This window comes from Ranitomeya imitator, chromosome 3, assembly GCF_032444005.1.
Source record: "Ranitomeya imitator isolate aRanImi1 chromosome 3, aRanImi1.pri, whole genome shotgun sequence".
In the NCBI taxonomy this organism is placed as follows: domain Eukaryota; kingdom Metazoa; phylum Chordata; class Amphibia; order Anura; family Dendrobatidae; genus Ranitomeya; species Ranitomeya imitator.
The window spans coordinates 305,329,971-305,350,440 of NC_091284.1; the positions used below are offsets into that span (position 1 = coordinate 305,329,971).

General features: G+C 43.2%; 1 protein-coding gene across 2 annotated transcripts in view; it reads right to left on the reverse strand.

Moving 5' to 3' along the window:
• The window catches only part of SYNRG (synergin gamma), a 474,426-nt gene that overhangs the window by 377,025 nt on the left and 76,931 nt on the right, over positions 1 to 20,470 (reverse strand). For both annotated transcript variants that reach the window (XM_069756583.1, XM_069756584.1), the window contains one exon: positions 1,181 to 1,311. In XM_069756583.1, the coding sequence (XP_069612684.1) occupies positions 1,181 to 1,311 (131 nt within the window). The remainder of the gene's footprint in view (positions 1 to 1,180; positions 1,312 to 20,470) is intronic.

Genomic DNA, 20,470 nt, shown 5'->3' on the forward strand with positions numbered 1-20,470 from the left:
GAAAACGGTTTTATAAATCAGGGCCATAAAGTTTTGGCTTCTGTGATTTTGAGATAAGTGACAGACAACCAAAATACAGAATGCTCCATGACACTTTCACAGGCTTCCACCAGTATAAATCCTTTGCTACGAGACTCATTCTAAACGTACCTTCACACTCAGCAACTTTACAACTAGAAAGACAACGATCCGTGACGTTGCAGCGTCCTGGATAGCGATCTTGTTGTGTTTGACACGCAGCAGCGATCAGGATCCCGCTGTGCCTTCGCTGGTCGGAGCTAGAAGTCCAGAACTTTATTTCGTCGTCAGATCGGCGTGTATCGTCATGTTTGACAGCAAAAGCAACGATGCCAGCAATGTTTTTACATGGAGCTAACAACCAGCGAGAACGCTAAGTGAGTCACCGTTACGTCACTGGATCGCTCCTGCATCGTTCTGGTGTTGCCGTGTTTGACGACTCTACAGCGACCTAAACAGCGACGCTGCAGCGATCGGCTCGTTGTCTTATATCGCTGCAGCGTCTCTGAGTGTGACGGTACCTTAATCAACACGTTTTCTAGAAGTAATTTGTCATTTACTATGGTTTTCTTATAGAAGAAGTTGCTTGTTCAAACTCTGGAATTTTAAGAAGTTACAGAACTGCATGGCCAAAGGTCCAGGCCAAAGGTCCAAGCGGGTGAAAGCCAGTGAAACAGGTTAAGTTTCTCTAATATTTAACTGCAAACTACTTCCAGCAGCACTGACTTCTCAAATTACAATTGGATGTGTGCTTGAGAGGTGGACAGGATTTTTTTTTTTCATCCCTGGATTGAAGGCATATCCACCTTCCAGCACCCCCACAGATACAACACAGACAGCGGTGTCGGAGAAACATGATGTGTACTTCTAAACACCTGATCACTGCAGCCAATTACAAAGTGCAGAGATGTCGGAAATTCCAAATGGGAGACACAGCTTCCAAAGTCGGAATAGACATTTGGAGCGGCCTGTGTCAGATCCGCAAGAGGAGTGGAACGCGAGTATGTACCAGTTAATAATTTTTAAAATAAAATAAAAAAAAGTACTGTCAGACAAACCCTTTAACTGCAAATTTGTAAAAAGAATCAGGTAAAAGATATTTTATGGCCACTTCAAATTACACATGCAGAAATTTGAGTCTTCGTGTTTTATATTAACTTACTGTTGCTCTTCAACAAATTGCTTCTGCATGTCAGTAGTGTAGGCTGGACCTGGAGGTGCCATTCTTATAAATCCAGCTTGTCCAACAAAAGTCATCGCAGTAGGCTGCATCGGACCCATCGTTAATCCACCCTGGTAAAAATATACATTTGTTTTACTTCAATGGATAGAATGTCAAACTGAAACACTTATAATTTACATTTACAATAATGAAAGTAGCAGCTCCACTCTTTCAGGTTCTTCAAAAGACATACATTTAGAGGTCTGCTTGGCAAGATCAGCAAAGATCTTATAAATACTGTTAAACATTTTACTGGCATTAACCTCTTCTCCACGAAGCCAATTTTAACCTTTGGGACCAGGCCAAATTTATCAAAATTGACTATTATCACTTTGTGGTAATAACTCTGGAACACTTCTACATAACTCAGTGATTCTGAGTCTGTCTGGTTGTGACAGAAGGTACTTAATGTTAGCGGTAAATTTAGGAGGATGGAATTTGCGTTTATGAAAAAATTGGAAATTGTATAAATTTTTGCAACAGAATTTTTAGCCTTTAAAACAGTTATACCATTAAAAATAATTAATAAACAACAAAAATTCAATTTGTTGTTCAATTTCTCCTGGGCACACAGATACCCCATATGTGGCCATAAACTACTGTTTGGGAACATAGCCAGGCTCAGAAGGGAAGGAGCGTTATTGGAATTGTGAAGCATTCCTTTGGTTGGAGCGAAGTACAGGCACCATATCGCATTTGAAGAGCCCCTTACATGCAAAAACAGCAGAAACACCCCTCCTTCCCCCCGTAAGAGACCCCATTTTTGAATGAAAAATTCCCCCCCCCCCCCCAAGAAAAAAAAAAAAATTTTTTTTGCTCTAGCCCCCAAAATTTCAGATTCAGAAGAGTGACAAGAGAATATTCACCAATTTGCTGGGCATTTTCTCCATATACCCCGTATGTGGCCAGATACAACTCTTTTTGGGCACAATTTTGATTGGAATAGATTGCAGACATCATCTCGCATCTGTTCAGCCCCAAGGTGTTTAAACCAAGGAAAAAAACTATAGGTAGAAGTCCCTATCAAGTAAAAATCTAAATCAAAAAGATCCCTTAAAATATAACAGCGCATCAAAGGAAAGCAGGAGGCGCTCCACATAGAAAAGTGCAACACAGTCAGGGCTCCACCGTGACACGCTGTATCGGGAGGGCACTTCCGGTACTCGGCATGTGGAAAGCTCACTGCGTTCCACCTCTATATGCCAGCGCCCCAAGACAGGAAAAGACGTCACTTCCTGCGCGCTGCACCCAGGGTGGAACGCGTCTTGCGTTCCATTACTTTCTCTTTAGTATCTGGGGTGATGTCATTTCCGGCTCTTATGGAACGCATCTCCCTTCCACAACTCATTTTCTTCTGCAAATTGGTCCCTGGATTTTCTTTTAAAATCCGGCGGTAAGCATATCCTTTAGCACACACCACGGTTTGTGGCCATAGAACTGAACCAGTGATCCCCTGATGAACCCCAGTGTTTCTGGGGGAAAAAACATTCGGACATTGAAAGTGTTACCCAGCAAATTGGACTGGCTTTATAAGAACTTTCATATGCCTAATATGCATCACAGAGGAGTTTATCATTACTTACCTCTACTTAGATGATTGTATGTCAATACTGGTGATATTAACGGATACCAATCACCAGAGTTATAGACCAATTACCAAGAAATTAGTGGCACAGGATATATGTTTTTATAAAATATTACTTTATTTGCAATGGTAACAACATATTTAATATTTTATGTGCACATGTTGGAGAGCATAAAAACAATATAATGGGTGACATATATAAAAGGGATCACCAATATATAAAAGCCAAAATAGGCATGAGGTGTACCATTTAAGGAAGGGTTAATCTCAGGACTCCTATAGAAGTATGGGGTTAAAAATATATTACCCATGATGAAGGGGTGCGCATTGTTTGGATTCGGTGACTCCATAAAGGTACAGGCACTCAGATATTTTCTTGTTACTGTACTTTTTATCCCTAGCACTTTATCTTGGCTTCATTTTTTGCACATTGCACTGTTTGCACAGGCATATAGCCTACGGCCTTCATCATGGGTAATATATTTTTAACCCCATACTTTGGGTTTACACATTTCATATATGTTTATCACTTGTGATACACAGTATTTTATACTTTTTCTATAGGAGTCCTGAGATTAACCCTTCCTTAAATGGTACAACTCATGCCTATTTTGGCTTTTATATATATTGGTGATCCCTTTTATATATGTCACCCATCATATTGTTTTATGCTCTCCAACATGTGCACATAAAATATTAAATATGCTGTTACCATTGCAAATAAAGTAATATTTTATAAAACTTATATCCTGTGCCACTATTTTCTTGGTAATTGGTCTATAACTCTGGTGATTGGTATCTGCTATTCATGTGAGTGGTTTCCACTCAACTTATTTGTTATCACTGGGGTTCACCAAAAAGTTACACACACACATATATATATATATATATATTTTATCTTACCCTTTAAGTGTTAACAAAATTTTTTGGGTGATATTAACTGTTTGACTGCTGAATAAGACTTTCTTCCCCTATCATTTGCATATTGGGACATTCACATATCTGGGTCATCTGCATGTAGTGGGGGTCTGTTATTATATTCCCCACATATACTCATATGGTTTCTTTTCTCCTTTCTCTCTGGCTTAATAATGCAGTGGAGACTGAACTGACACGCTTATTGGGCTATATTTATGCTTCATAAGAGGCTAATTCATTCATATGACTGCATCCCTGGTATATTTCTAGGTTGCGGTTTTCCTAGAATGCCTTTGCTTGATCCCCATAACCTCCTGTAGACACATTTATTATATGGTGTTCATACCCTCTGCCCCCAACCCCATTAATAGGCTAGTGGCCAATACTTCACACGCACCTCCTAGTATTTAGGAAGGAGGTTATATAACCACTTGCTACCCACAGAGTATGCGAACTATACCAATCCACACAAGTTTAGCTATGTGTGCTTTGGCTGGATAACCTATTTTTGTGACGCTGCATTAGTTTCAAGATTAATCATTTGGCTGTTTTTTTTTTGTTTTTGTTTTTTAAAACACAACTGTGTTATTTGATTGTTTTTACTACCCATTAGGTTAAGGGTACATCAGGGTAATCAGAGCTAGCCGCTGACGAATGGGGGCACCATATCGCAGAAACTAAAGGTGCCAACCTCTACTAACAGGTAGGGAATCCATGAAGGAATTCTAGGGCATATACCCATACATTTTGTGATTTTATTTTTCCTCCCTTGGTGGTAGACCCTATATCTTGCTAACCTAACCTTGCAAATCTTTTAAACTTTTTAATAAAAATTATATTTTAAAGGAGTCTTTTTGTTTTCGCTTTCAGCCCCCAAGATGCCAAAATATCGGAAACCCCCCCAACAATTGACCCCACTTTAGAAACTACCGTATTTTCCGGCGTATAAGACGACTGGGCGTATAAGACGACCCCCCAACTTTTCCAGTTAAAATATAAAATCTTCTTAAAAGTCGGGGGTCTTCTTATATGCCATGTGTTGTCTTATAGGGCCGGAGACTAATGTGCCTTTTGAGGGGGGGGGGGGGGGGGGGGGAGTGGTCCCGATGACAAAGAGGGGGTGTCTCACAGGAAAGTGTGAGTGGAGTATCCCCCATTACCTCATTGTAGCTGCAGCGTGGGGTCTCTGTGCTGGGGAGCGGCGGCTGCTCCTCTTTGTGCTGCGTGGGTGCTGTGCTGTGGGGTGGCAGCATATCTTCGTGCAGCGTCGGGGCTCTGTGCTGTGGGGCAGCGGCGGTGTATCTTCGTGCAGAGTCGGGGCTCCTCCGGCATTTCCTCAAAGCCCGGAGGCCACTGCAGCTCCATTGCTGCAATGCGGTGGCCTCCGGGAAAATGGCCGCTGGGGGCGGCGCATGCTCAGATTCAGATCTTGTCTCCCGAGATCTCGGGACGAGATCTGAATCTGAGCATGCGCTGTCCCCAGCGGCCTTTATCCCGGAGGCCACCGCATCGCAGCAATGGAGCTGCCGGGGCCTCCGGGCTTTGAGGAATTGGGAAATGCCGGAGGAGCCCCGACTCTGCATGAAGATACGCCGCCCCACAGCACAGAGCCCCAACGCTGCACGAAGAGGAGCCACCGCCCCACAGCACAGCACCCTTGCGGCACAAAGAGCAACCGCTGCCGCTCCCCAGCACAGAGACCCCACACTGCAGCTACAATGAGGTAATGGGGGATACTCCACTCACTTTCCTGTGAAACGCCCCCTCTTCGTCATTGGAACCAACCCCCCCCCCTCCCCCCACCCACCATATACACATTGGTGTCTGCACCCGGCGTACAAGACGACACCCGGCGCATAAGACGACCCCCGACTTTTAAGAACATTTTCAGGGGTTAAAAAGTCGTCTTATACGCCAGAAAATACAGTACTTCCCTCAAGGAACTAATCTTAAGAGTGTTGTGAGCATGTGCTTCACAACATTTTATAACATTGGGTCATGAAAATGAAAAGTTCCATTTCTCTCAATGAAAATACTGTATTCATTTCTAATTTTCACAAGAGAAAGGCTGGAGTCACACTAGCGTACCACATCAAATACACGAGCTCTGCTGCGAATGGGAGCAGAGTGTCTGTGCTCCGATCCTCTTGTATGGGAGAATCCCAGCACAACTGCGGAGGAGACTGAGAAATTAATTTCTCGCTTTTCGTCTGCATTGCACTCGGGTGATAGAGTGCAGTGCGACGTTTCGTACGCACCCATAGACTTATATGGGTACATGCCATCCAATTTACAACTTACTGCGATTGTTTTTGCATGCCGAATAGGCATGATGTTAGATGCAACATAGGTTAACTTTCAGCTGAGAGCATTACATCACAAGTGGGAGCAAGACCTTACAGGAAAAAATGGACCTCAATTTGGTTGTGCAATTTCTCCTGAGTACATGCAAGTGGTTGGAATCTACGGTTTTGGGCACACAACAGGGCTTAGAAAGGAAGAAGCGCTATGTGACTCTTGGTGCTCAATTTTTGCTATAATAGATTGCGGGCACCATGTCACATCACAAGAACCTTTGAGGTGCCGAAACAGAGGCAACCTCACACAACTGACTTCATTTGGAAAACTACATCTCTTGATAAATTCATCTAAAAGTTAGTTGTAATGAGCATTTTAAAACACACAGGTCATTCACAGAATTATGACGTTTTGGCTATGAAAATTTTAAAAAAAACTTAACATTTTTTTCCACCAAAGTGTTTTAAGCCCCAAGCTTCTAATTATCAATTGGGCTAATAGGAGAAAAATGGATCAAATAATGTGTTGTGCAATTTCTCCTGACTACACTAGTCCCCTATATATTGTTGGAAACTGATTTACAGGCACAGTGCAAAGCTCAGAAGGAAAGAGGCGCCAGAGTAGAATGCAGATTTTGCGGGAAAGGTTTGTGGGTTTCATGTCACATTAGCAGAGCCCCTGAGGTGGCAGAACAGCAAAACACGCCTCTCCTTTAAGTGACTCCATTTTACAAACTAAACCCCAGAAAGAATTAATAAATTAGGGGTGCAATGAGCACATTGACACCACAGGTGTTTCACAGAAATTTATAGTCCATTGGGCAGTGAAGAAAAAATAATTGCATTTTTACAACTCACAGGTTGTTCTAAGCCCCAGATTTTACGTAATACCAAGGTGAAATAGGTAAAAACGGCCCTATAATTATCTCTCCTGAATGTAGCAATACCCCACATATGGCTGAAAAGTACTGTTTGGCCACAGTGATCAGGATGGAAAATTTCCTATTTGACTTTGGAACGCAGATTTTTCTACAGTATGTGCCCTCAAGTCTAGAACAGCAGAAACCCTGCACTGCTCCTGGTTGTCAAAGCAGGGGGCTTGGTCATCAGTTAAGCCGAGCTCCTGGCGATGACTGCACATGCACAGTTCATGTGCCTGCATAATCGCCAACACATACCAGAACGTCAATACGCAGAAATGCGTATTGGCGTATTAAAGTGGTCAGTTTTTGCTCTTATTTTATTCCTCCTGATACCCCGAATAGTCCAGGTTATATTTTTCACATCTACTATTCCGGAGATCTAGACCTTTTTAATTTAGTGAGAATTTTAACATTTTTTAGCAAAGGGCCGCTACTCATAGGATTCTCTGGGGCATGTCTTTAGGCTGCTTTGAATTATTTTCCTGTGAGCCACCATCTCTTGTAAAGACCACAAAACTATCACTAAATATAAAGGCCCATGTCTCTGGAACAGTATGGTGGATTTAAAGACGACTAAAAAAGGAATACTGTGGAGCAACACTTGTGGATGGGTTAAGGCTATATATTGCAGAGCCAGCATCTCTGTTTAACATAAAATGTACTTACAAAAATGAAGGTTCTTTACTTAAATTCGCCTATTAACCACAGCAAGGTGACCTTCTGATGGGTCCTATCGTCCTATACATGCCTCTCCTGGGCTATAAGCCTACAGTCTTTTTTGCATTCAAAAAGTCAAACGGTACTGCTTCTCTCCCAAACCCTGCCATGCACCTGAACAGTAGTTTTTCAACACATATGGGGTTTCAACATACTCAGTACAAACTGCACAACAAACTTTGGGGTCTATTTTCTTTTGTTACCCTTGTGAAAATTAACATTTTTTTCATAAAAATTAAGTAACATGTTAACCCCTTCACGACCTCCGCCGTACTATTACTGCGGAGGTCGGATCCCCTGCCTTGATGCGAGCTCCGGCGCTAAGCCCACCTCAAAGCCGGGACATGTCAGCTGTTTTGAACAGCTGACATGTGCCCGCAATAGCGGCGGGTGAAATCGTGATTCACCCGCCGCTATTAACTAGTTAAATGCCGCTAACAATTGCTGACAGCGGCATTTAACCGGCTCTTCCGGCCATCGGGCCCGAAATGAGAGCATCGCCGACTCCGTCACATGACCGGGGGTCAGCGATGTGTCTGCATAGTAAACATAGAGGTCCTTGAGACCTCTATGGTTGCTGATGCCGGACTGCTATAGTAATGCAGGAATTCAGCTACATAGGAGCGATCTGATGATCGCTGCTATGTAGCTGAGCCGAACGAGTTGTGCCAGCTTCTAGCCTCCAACGGAGGCTATTGAAGCATATGGCACACGTTAAAAAAAAAATGTTTTTAACCCCTTCATGACCCAGCCTATTTTGACCTTAAAGACCTTGCCGTTTTTTGCAATTCTGACCAGTGTCCCTTTATGAGGTAATAACTCAGGAACGCTTCAACGGATCCTAGCGGTTCTGAGATTGTTTTTTCGTGACATATTGGGCTTCACGTTAGTGATAAATTTAGGTCAATAAATTCTGCGTTTATTTGTAATAAAAACGGAAATTTGGCGAAAATTTTGAAAATTTCGCAATTTTCACATTTTGAATTTTTATTCTGTTAAACCAGAGAGATATGTGACACAAAATAGTTAATAAATAACATTTCCCACATGTTTACTTTACATCAGCACAATTTTGGAAACAAAATTTTTTTTTATTAGGAAGTTATAAGGGTTAAAATTTGACCAGCGATTTGTCATTTTTACAACGAAATTTACAAAACCATTTTTTTAGGGACCACCTCACATTTGAAGTCAGTTTGAGGGGTCTATATGGCTGAAAATACCCAAAAGTGACACCATTCTAAAAACTGCACCCCTCAAGGTACTCAAAACCACATTCAAGAAGTTTATTAACCCTTCAGGTGCTTCACAGCAGCAGAAGCAACATGGAAGGAAAAAATGAACATTTAACTTTTTAGTCACAAAAATTATCTTTTAGCAACAATTTTTTTATTTTCCCAATGGTAAAAGGAGAAACTGAACCACGAAAGTTGTTGTCCAATTTGTCCTGAGTACGCTGATACCTCATATGTGGGGGTAAACCACTGTTTGGGCGCACGGCAGGGCTTGGAAGGGAAGGAGCGCCATTAGACTTTTTGAATAAAAAATTGGCTCCACTCTTTAGCGGACACCATGTCACGTTTGGAGAGCCCCCGTGTGCCTAAAAATTGGAGCTCCCCCACAAGTGACCCCATTTTGGAAACTAGACGCCCCAAGGAACTTATCTAGATGCATAGTGAGCACTTTGAACCCCCAGGTGCTTCACAAATTGATCCGTAAAAATGAAAAAGTACTTTTTTTTCACAAAAAAATTCTTTTAGCCTCAATTTTTTCATTTTCACATGGGCAACAGGATAAAATGGATCCTAAAATGTGTTGGGCAATTTCTCCTGAGTACGCCGATACCTCATATGTGGGGGTAAACCACTGTTTGGGCACATGGTAAGGCTCGGAAGGGAAGGAGCGCCATTTGACTTTTTGAATGAAAAATTAGCTCCAATTGTTAGCGGACACCATGTCGCGTTTGGAGAGCCCCTGTGTGCCTATGCATTGGAGCTCCCCCACAAGTGACCCCATTTTGGAAACTAGACCCCGAAAGGAATTTATCTAGATGTGTGGTGAGCACTTTGAACCCCCAAGTGCTTCACAGAAGTTTATAATGCAGAGCCGTGAAAATAATAAATATGTTTTCTTTCCTCAAAAATAATTATTTAGCCCAGAATTTTTTAATTTTCCCAAGGGTAACAGGAGAAATTTGACCCCAACATTTGTTGTTCAGTTTCTCCTGAGTACGGTGATACCCCATATGTGGGGGTAAACTACTGTTTGGGCACATGCCAAGGCTCGGAAGGGAAGTAGTGACTTTTGAAATGCAGACTTTGATGGAATGGTCTGCGGGCGTCACATTGCGTTTGCAGAGCCCCTGGTGTGCCTAAACAGTAGAAACCCCCCACAAGTGACCCCATTTTAGAAACTAGACCCCCCAAGGAACTTATCTAGATATGTGGTGAGCACTTTGAACCCCCAAGTGCTTCACAGACGTTTACAACGCAGAGCCGTGAAAATAAAAAAATCATTTTTCTTTCCTCAAAAATGATGTTTTAGCAAGCATTTCTTTATTTTCACAAGGGTAACAGGAGAAACTGGACCCCAGTAATTGTTGCGCAGTTTATCCTGAGTATGCTGGTACCCCATATGTGGGGGTAAACCACTGTTTGGGCACACGTTAGGGCTCGGAATTGAGGGAGCACCATTTGACTTTTTGAATACGAGATTGGCTGGAATCAATGGTTGCGCCATGTTGCGTTTGGAGACCCCTGATGTGCCTAAACAGTGGAAACCCCTCAATTCTAACTCCAACACTAACCCCCCCCACACCCATAACCCTAATCCCAACTGTAGCCATAACCCTTATCACAACCCTAACCCCAACACACCCCTAACCCTAATCCCAACTGTAGCCATAACCCTAATCACAACCCTAGCCACAACCCTAATTCCAACCCTAACCCAAAGGCCATGTGCCCACGTTGCGGATTCGTGTGAGATTTTTCAGCATCATTTTTGAAAAATCCGCGGGTAAAAGGCACTGCGTTTTACCTGCGGATTATCCGCGGATTTCCAGTGTTTTTTGTGCGGATTTCACCTGCGGATTCCTATTGAGAAACAGGTGTAAAACGCTGCGGAATCCGCACAAAGAATTGACATGCTGCGGAAAATACAACGCAGCGTTTCCGCGCGGTATTTTCCGCACCATGGGCACAGCGGATTTGGTTTTCCATATGTTTACATGGTACTGTAAACCTGATGGAACACTGCTGCGAATCCGCAGCCAAATCCGCACCGTGTGCACATAGCCTAATTCTAAAGGTATGTGCACACGCTGCGGAAAACACTGCGGATCCGCAGCAGTTTCCCATGAGTTTACAGTTCAATGTAAACCTACGGGAAACAAAAATCGCTGTACACATGCTGCGGAAAAACTGCACGGAAACGCAGAGGTTTACATTCCGCAGCATGTCACTTCTTTGTGCGGATTCCGCAGCGGTTTTACAACTGCTCCAATAGAAAATCGCAATTGTAAAACCGTAGTGAAATGCGCAGAAAAAAACGCGGTAAATCCGCAGCGGTTTAGCACTGCGGATTTATCAAATCCGCAGCGGAAAAATCCGCAGAGGACCAGAATACGTGTGCACATACCGAAACCCTAACCCTACCCCTAACCCTATTCTAACATCAGTGGAAAAAAAAAAATTTCTTTATTTTTTTTATTGTCCCTAACCATGGGGGTGACAAAGGGGGGGGGGGGGGTCATTTTTTTATTTTGATCACTGAGATATAATCTATCTCAGTGATCAAAATGCACTTTGGAACGAATCTGCCGGCCGAAGATGGAAGATGGCGGCGCCCAGGGAGAAGACGGACGGAGCCCGGCAGGATCGGTAAGTATGATGGGGTGGGGGGGGTGGGGGGGAAATCGGAGCATGGGGGGGAGAATCGGAGCGCGGCAGGCGTGGAACGGAGCACGGGGGGGCTGGAACGGAGCACGGGGGGTGGAACGGAGCACGGGGGGGGGTGGATCGGAGTGCAGGGGGGGTGATTGGAGCACGGGGGGGTGATTGGAGCACGGGGGGAGCGGACAAGAGCACGGGGGGGAGCGGAGCACTGGACGGAGGGGAGCCGGAGCAGTATACCGGCCAGATCGGGGGGCTGGGGGGCGATCGGTGTGGTGGGATGGGGTCACATTAGTATTTCCAGCCATGGCCGATGATATTTCAGCATCGGCCATGGCTGGATTGTAATATTTCACCCGTTATAATAGGTGAAATATTACAGTTAGGTAATTAGGTAAAGAGTTAGGTCAGACAACTGTTCTTAATTAATTTTTGGATGCTGAATCCAGAAATGATCTCAGTTTTTCTCTATCACGTCACGTTTTTGAACTATAGGATTTTTGTCTTCTCAAAACTATGTAAACTACTGTACCTAAAAAGTGTTTTTTTTATTAAATAGTACAAATATGAACAGAAAATGAAATATATAAGAAATAGGCATGACAAAGTTGTGACTACTCTTACAAGTTCCCACTTAGCTCTATATGAGTCGAATTGTAATCAGATAACAAGTCTTATTACAGATATCAGTGCAATTGTGCTTCTCTGGCAGGTAAGTTGTGTAGGAAAAACTTGACGTGCTAGAAAAAAACTGACTACATTTTTGGAATCAGCATGCCAATTTTAGTATAAATCAGCTCAAAAACCTAACTCAACAGAAAATATTTTTCAAGTTGTTCCCCTGTGTAATCAAACCTACACATATTTGGTATCGCCGCGTTCAGAATCGCCCGATCTATCAATAAAAAAAAAGCATAAACCTGATCGCTAAACAGCGTAGCAAGAAAAAAATTCAAAACGCCAGAATTACGTTTTTTTGGTCGCAACGACATTGCATTAAAATGCAATAACGGGCGATCAAAAGAACGTATCTGCACAAAAATGGTATTACTAAAAATGTCAGCTCGGCACGCAAAAAAAAAAGCCCTCACCCGACCCAATATCACGAAAAATGGAGACGCTACGGGTATCGAAAAATGGCGCTTCTTTATTTTTTTATTTTATTTTTAGCAAAGTTTTAAATTTTTTTTCACCACTTAGATAAAAAATAACCTAGACATGTTCGGTGTCTATGAACTCGTAATTACCTGGAGAATCATAATATCAGGTAACTTTTAGCATTCAGTGAAGCTAGAAAAAAAGGCAAACAAAAAGTGTGGGATTGCACTTTTTTTGCAATTTCAAAACACTTGGAATTTTGTTCCCGTTTTCTAGTACAAGACATGGTAAAACCAATTGTATCGTTCAAAAGTACAACTCGGCCCGCAAAATATAAGCCCTCACTTGACCATATTAACGGAAAAAGAAAAAAAAGTTATGGCTCTGGGAAGGAGGGGAGCGAAAAACGAAAATGCAAAAACAAAAAAGGGCTGCGTCTTGAAGGGGTTAAAAATCACCCCCCTTTCACCCCATCCAAAATAAAACAATTTTAAAAAAAATGAAACCTACACATATTTGGTATCGCCGCGTTCAGAATCGCCCGATCATTTAAAAAAAAAAAAAGGATTAACCTGATAACTAAACAGCGTAGCGAGAAAAAAATTAAAAACACCAGAATTAATTTTTTTTGGTCGCCGCGACATTGCATAAAATGCAATAACGGGCGATCAAAAGAACGTATCTGCACCAAATGGTATAATTAAAAACGTCAGCACGCAAAAATATAAGCCCTCACCTGACCCCAGATCACGAAAAATGGAGATGCTACGGGTATCGGAAAATGGCACAATTTTTTATTTATTTATTTTTTTTACCACTTCGATAAAACTTAACTTAGACATGTTTGGTGTCTATCAACTCATAATGACCTCTAGAATCATAATGGCAGGTCAGTTTTAGCATTTAGTGAACCTAGCAAAAAAAGCTAAACAAAAAAAAAGTGTAAAACAAGAGGGGATTATAGGGAGAGAAATGGGAAGCACAGACTTCTGAGTGTAGTAGTTAAGGCCCCGTCACACATAGCGACGCTGCAGCGATACCGACAACGATCCGGATCGTTGCAGCGTCGCTGTTTGGTCGCTGGAGAGCTGTCACACAGACAGCTCTCCAGCGACCAATGATCCCGAGGTCCCCGGTAACCAGGGTAAACATCGGGTAACTAAGCGCAGGGTCGCGCTTAGTAACCCGATGTTTACCCTGGTTACCATCGTTAAAGTAAAAAAAAAACAACCGCTACATACTTACCTATCGCTGTCTGTCCTCGGCGCTCTGCTTCTCTGGTCTGGCTGTGAGCACAGTGGCCAGAAAGCAGAGCGGTGACGTCACTGCTCTGCTTTCCGGCTGACCGGCGCTCACAGCCAGACCAGAGAAGCTGAGCGCCGAGGACAGACAGCGATAGGTAAGTATGTAGTGTTTTTTTTTTTTTTACTTTTAGGATGGTAACCAGGGTAAACATCGGGTTACTAAGCGCGGCCCTGCGCTTAGTTACCCGATGTTTACCCTGGTTACCAGCGAAGACATCGCTGAATCGGCGTCACACACGCCGATTCAGCGATGTCAGCGAGACCTCAACGATCAAAAAATGGCCCAGGCCATTCCGACACGACCAGCGATCTCACAGCAGGGGCCTGATCGCTGGTACGTGTCACACATAGCGAGATCGCTACTGAGATCGCTGTTGCGTCACAAAACTCAGCGATCTCGCTAGCGATCTCGCTGTGTGTGACGGGGGCTTTAGTTTCCCAAGGTGTGTACTCAGTGTGAATCCACTCACCTTTTTGGTGTCTTGATATACTGTGTATAGATCCAATCCATGGATCACTCCATTCCTCTTTCCACTCAGTTTGCTGCAAAAGATCTGGGAACTGATGAGCGCAATGAACAGTGCTTTCATAGGCGATAACACTTTGTGGATGTTTTTCCCAGCAATATGCGCTCCTGAAGGATGATGATGGAACTCGATATTCTGATTCAAGGATGATTTTTATTTCAAACTTTTTTTTTTTTTATAATGTATATAATTGTAGGATTTTACATTTTAGTATGAAATCACACTTTAGTATGTTTAACAACATTTTAACAGAATTTTTTATATAGTATAATTATATTTAAAGTGCTCTTAGAAAAGAAAAAAATAATTTTAGTGAATAATTTGTAAGAAGGAAAAAAAAAAAAAGAAAAGAAGAATTTCAGTGGAATTTTTTTTTTTTTTTCCTTCCTTGTGTGGGAAAAGAGAAAGGTATAAAATGTATTTGTTATATGAATTTTGTTGGATTCCTCAGAGTGCAAATTCTTACATATCTGAGTACCTGGGTGTGTCAGACAGCCCCCATCCAAATTGACATGCAGGGAAATCTGCTATAAAATGTGTTCAGATAGATCTGTTTATATGCATGACATTTTACCTGAGGAAGACTCTAAGGCCGGCTTCACACTTGCGAGTTTTACGGACGTAAGAGCGCAGAAACTACGTCCGTAAAACTCGCAAAAAATACGGCACAATTATTCTCTATGCCCCTGCTCCTATCTGCCGTATTTTACTGATCAGTATTATACGGCTTTCTACGGCCGTACAAAATCGCAGCATGCTGCGTTTGTTACCGTACTGCGCAAGAAATACGCCAATGAAAGTCTATGGAAGCGTGAAAAATACGGATTACACACGGACCAGCAGTGTGACTTGCGAGGAATACGCAGCGGTGTTAGAGAGAAAAGCCGGCAATTCAGTGCGGTGTACAGTAAAATCTCCTAGAAAGCTCCCAGGCTCCCAGGCTTTCTAGGAAAGTTCCCACGATCTATGAACATCCAGCAGAGGGCGCCTCACCGCAAATGAACCTAAATATAGCTCATTGATCTATATTTAGACTCATTCCCCGGGGTTTTGCAGCGAGGAGTAGCCTGCATTAGCAAAGCTCCTTGCTGCAAAATGTTTTAACCCCTTCAGAAGGATTTACATCGTTGGACATTACAGATCTGCGGAGGGTAAGTATATTGTTGGTTTATTATGTTTTTTCTTTCACAGAACGAGGGTCTTCAGTGACTGGATTGGGCGTAGAATAAAATACTTCAACAACCATTGTTTTTATTTCATTAAAATAATTTTAAATAATGTGTTTGTGTTTTATTTAACCCTTTCATTCAATTGGATTAATAATGGATAGGTGTCATAATTGACGCCTCTCCATTATTAATTAGGCTTAATGTCACCTTACAATAGCAAGGTGGCATTAACCCTTCATTACCCCATATCCCACCGCTACACGGGAATGGGAAGAGAGTGGCCAAGTGCCAGAATAGGCGCATCTTCCAGATGTGCCTGTTCTGGGGTGGCTGGGGGCAGATGTTTTTAGCCAGGGGGGGGGCCAATAACCGTGGACCCTCTCCAGGCTATTAATATCTGCCCTCAGTCACTGGCTTTACTACTCTGGCGGAGAAAATTGCGCGGGAGCCCACGCCAATTTTTTCCGCCATTTAACCCTTTATTTTAAGAGCTAGAACGGCCAAATTTTGCAGATACACACTACTGACATTAGTAGTGTGGAATCTGCAAAAAAAATGGAGAGAAGACATGGTTTACTGTATGTAATCATGTCTCAAATCATGTCGGGTTTTAGGAAGGAGAAAGAAAAAGCCGGTAATGGTTTTGCAAGCCTGCGAGAAAACCACGCAGTACGGATGCCATACGGATTACATACGGAGGATGCCATGCGCAAAAAACGCTGACACACCCTGCCTACGGAGGAGCTACGGACCACTATTTTCGGGACATTTCAGCGTATTACGGCCGTAATATACGGACCATATTTTCATACGCTGAGTGTGAAGCCGGCCTAAGAAGTCGAAACCGGTTGTATTTTAGTTTGAAATAAAAATCATCCTTGAATCAGAATATCGAGTTCCATCATCATCCTTCAGGAGCGCATATTGCTGGGAAAAACATCCACAAAAAACAAGTGTGGGATTGCACTTTTTTTTTGCAATTTCACCGCACTAGGAATTTTTTTCAGTTTTCTAGTACACGACATGGTAAAACCAATGAGGTCGTTCAAAAGTGCAACTTGCCCCGCAAAAAACAAGCCCTCACATGGCCATATTGATGGAAAAATAAAAAAAGTTATGGCTCTGGGAAGGAGGGGAGTGAAAAACGAGAACGCGAAAAAGGAAAAGGGCAAGGTCGTGAAGGGGTTAATTTGCATTAATTGCATTATTTCCTGCGAAGCACCTGAAGAGTTAATAAACTTCTTGAATGTGGTTTTAAAGGACTTCCAGGGGTGCGTTTTTTAGAATGGTGTCACTTTTACGAATTTTCTGTCATATATACGAAGTCACTTCAGATGCGATGTGGTCCCTAAAAAATGGTTTTGCAAATTTTGTTGGAAAAATTAGAAATTACTGATCAACCTTTAACCCCTCTAACTTGCTGAAAAAAAAAAAATAATAATGTTTGAAAAACGAAGCAGATGTAAAAGTAGACATGTGGGAAATGATATTTATTAACAAATGTGTGTGAATTAACCCTCTGGTTTAAAGGGCATAAAAATGAAAAGTTTGAAAATTGCGAAATTTTCTACATTTTTGCCAAATTTCCTATATTTTCACAAATAAACGCAACTTATATCAAACAAATTTTACCACTGGGCAAAACGATCACTGAAAAAGACCTGGGTGTATGGGTGGATGACAAAAACATTTAGTGGCCAGTGTAAGGCAGCTGCTGAAAAGACAAATAAAATAATGGGATGCATAAAAGAGGCATAGATGCTCATGAAGAGAGCATAATTTTACCTTTATACAAGTCACTAGTGCGACCAGATTTAGAATACTGTGTACAGTTCTGGTCTCTGGTGTTTAAAGGGAACCTGTCACCCCGTTTTTTGAGATTGAGATATAAATACTGTTAAATAGGGCCTGCGCTGTGCGTTACAATAGTGTATGTAGTGTACCCTGATTCCCCACCTACGCTGCGCAATACATTACCAAAGTTGCCGTTTTCGCCTGTCAATCAGGCTGGTCAGGTCGGGTGGGCGTGTTCACAGCGCTGTTTCTTCCTCAGCTTTACGTTGGTGGCGTAGTGGTGTCCGCACGTTGAGGTGACTAATCCACTGTGGGCACGTGAACAAGGAGCGCGCGATCTGCGCTATCACCCCCTGTCATCGGTGGGGGCGGCCATCTTCCTGGGGCCGCGCGTGCGCAGATGTAGTGCTCTGCTGCACGGGGCTTCAGGAAAATGGCCGCGGGATGCCGCGCGTGCGCACAAGAGATCGCGGCGGCCATTTTCCCAAAGCCGAGTTTGCATCTCGGCTTTGGGAAAATGGCCGCCGCGATCTCGTGCGCACGCGCGGCATCCCGCGGCCATTTTCCTGAAGCCCCGTGCAGCAGAGCACTACATCTGCGCACGCGCGGCCCCAGGAAGATGGCCCCCCCCACCGATGACAGGGGGTGATAGCGCAGATCGCGCGCTCCTTGTTCACGTGCCCACAGTGGATTAGTCACCTCAACGTGCGGACACCACTACGCCACCAACGTAAAGCTGAGGAAGAAACAGCGCTGTGAACACGCCCACCCGACCTGACCAGCCTGATTGACAGGCGAAAACAGCGACTTTGGTAATGTATTGCGCAGCGTAGGTGGGGAATCAGGGTACACTACATACACTATAGTAACGCACAGCGCAGGCCCTATTTAACAGTATTTATATCTCAAAAAACGGGGTGACAGGTTCCCTTTAAGAAAAACACAGCTGAACAAGAGCGGATGCAGAGAAGAGCGAGCAAGGTTATTACACTCCCTGACAGAAGTTATGGCGCTTATCCATGTTATGTAAATAAAAGCTTATAACCTGAGAAATTAATCCATTGGTTGTTTAAATTATTCTTTTGAAAGCTGAAACCCTCCGAAATATGGTTTAGGTTAAAAAAATAAAATTGGCATCAATGCAGAAATGTTGATCAATTAATGGACACAGAATGGTCAGATTTTGGCAAGACAAAAGTTGTGTCGCCTGGTCATATTTACATCCTTACCTGTGCTCAGTAAATGATTGTTTAATTAGTGTGTGTGTATAAAAAGAAACCCAGCACCCCAGACCTTCACTTGAACAGCAACTTGAGCTCTGACAACATGCCAAAAATCCACCTTGAGACCAAGGCCTGGATTATCAAGAGGCTGAAGACCAGATCCACTGCAGAGGTGGCTGGCACCTTTAATGTGTCTCAGAGTCAAGTACAAAGAATTAAAAAAAGATTTGAAGAAACTGGAGATGTGTTTGACAAGTCCAGGTCCGGCAGACCACACAAGACAACTGCTCAGGAGGAACGTTTGTTGGTTAGAAAATCCAAAGCAAGCCCCTCTTCCACTGCAGCAGAGCTCCAACAGTCCTGGTCACATCAAGTCCCTGTGTCAACTAGAACAATTTGTAGGATTCGGTCTCAAAATGGCCTCCATGATCGAATCAGTGCCCAGATGCCAGCACTAAACAAAAGGCAAATAAAAATCCGTGTGGCTTTTGCAAAGTTCCACAGACTGCTAAACAGATGGACGCTGGAAAAAGTGGCAGAAGGTGGATTTCTCTGATAAATCTTCAGTATAATTACACCACAGCTGCCACAAATACTGCAGGAGACCTACTGGAGCCCGTATGGATCCAAAATACACCCAGAAAACAGTTAAATTTGGTGGTGGAAAGATCATGGTCTGGGGTTATATTCAGTATGGGGGTGTGCGAAACATTTGCAATGTGGAAGGCAATATCAATAGCCTAAAATATCAAGTAGTATTAGCTACCTCTTATATTCCAAATCATAAAATGGGTCACATTCTGCAGCAGGATGGTGCTCCATCTCATACATCCATCTCTACAACAAAGTTCCTCCAGGCAAAAAAGATCAAGGTGCTCAAGGACTGGCCAGCCCAGTCACCAGACATGAACATCATTGAGCATGTTTGGGGTAGGATGAAAGAGGAAGCTTGGAAGACAAATCCAAAGAATCTAGATGAACTCTGGGAGGCATGTAGGACTGCATTCTTTGCTGTTTCTGATGACTTCATTAATAAATTGTATGAATCATTGTTTAACCTCATGGATGCAGTCCTTCAAGCTCATGGAAGTTACACAAAATATTAAATAGGACTCTAATAGCACCACAACTTCATTCAACAATGTCATGCAACAAATATTTCATGGATGCATACATTCCTAAACCAAGAATCTGCAAAAACCATAGTCCATGCCCTCATGATCTCCCGCCTCGACTACTGTAACCTCCTGCTCTGTGGCCTCCCCTCTAACACTCTCACACCCCTACAATCTATTCTAAACTCAGCTGCCCGACTAATCCACCTGTCTCCCCGCTATTCCCCAGCCTCTCCCCTCTGTCAATCCCTTCACTGACTCCCCATTACCCAGAGACTCCAGAACAAAACCCTAACCATGGCATACAAAGCCATCCACAACCTGTCTCCTCCCTACATCTGTAACCTTGTCTCCTGGTACTTTCCTGCACGCAACCTCCGATCCTCACAAAACCTCCTTCTCTACTCCGCTCTTATCTCCACAATCGCATACAAGATGTCTCTCGCGCATCACCCCTACTCTGGAACTCTCTACCACAACATATTAGACTCTCACCTACCATCGAAACCTTCAAAAAGAACCTGAAGACCTACCTCTTCCAGCAAGCCTACAACCTGCAGTAACCACCGATCGACCAAACCACTGCACGACCAGCTCTATCCTCACCTACTGCATCCTCGCCCATCCCTTGTAGATTGTAAGCCCGCGTGGGCAGGGTCCTCTCTCC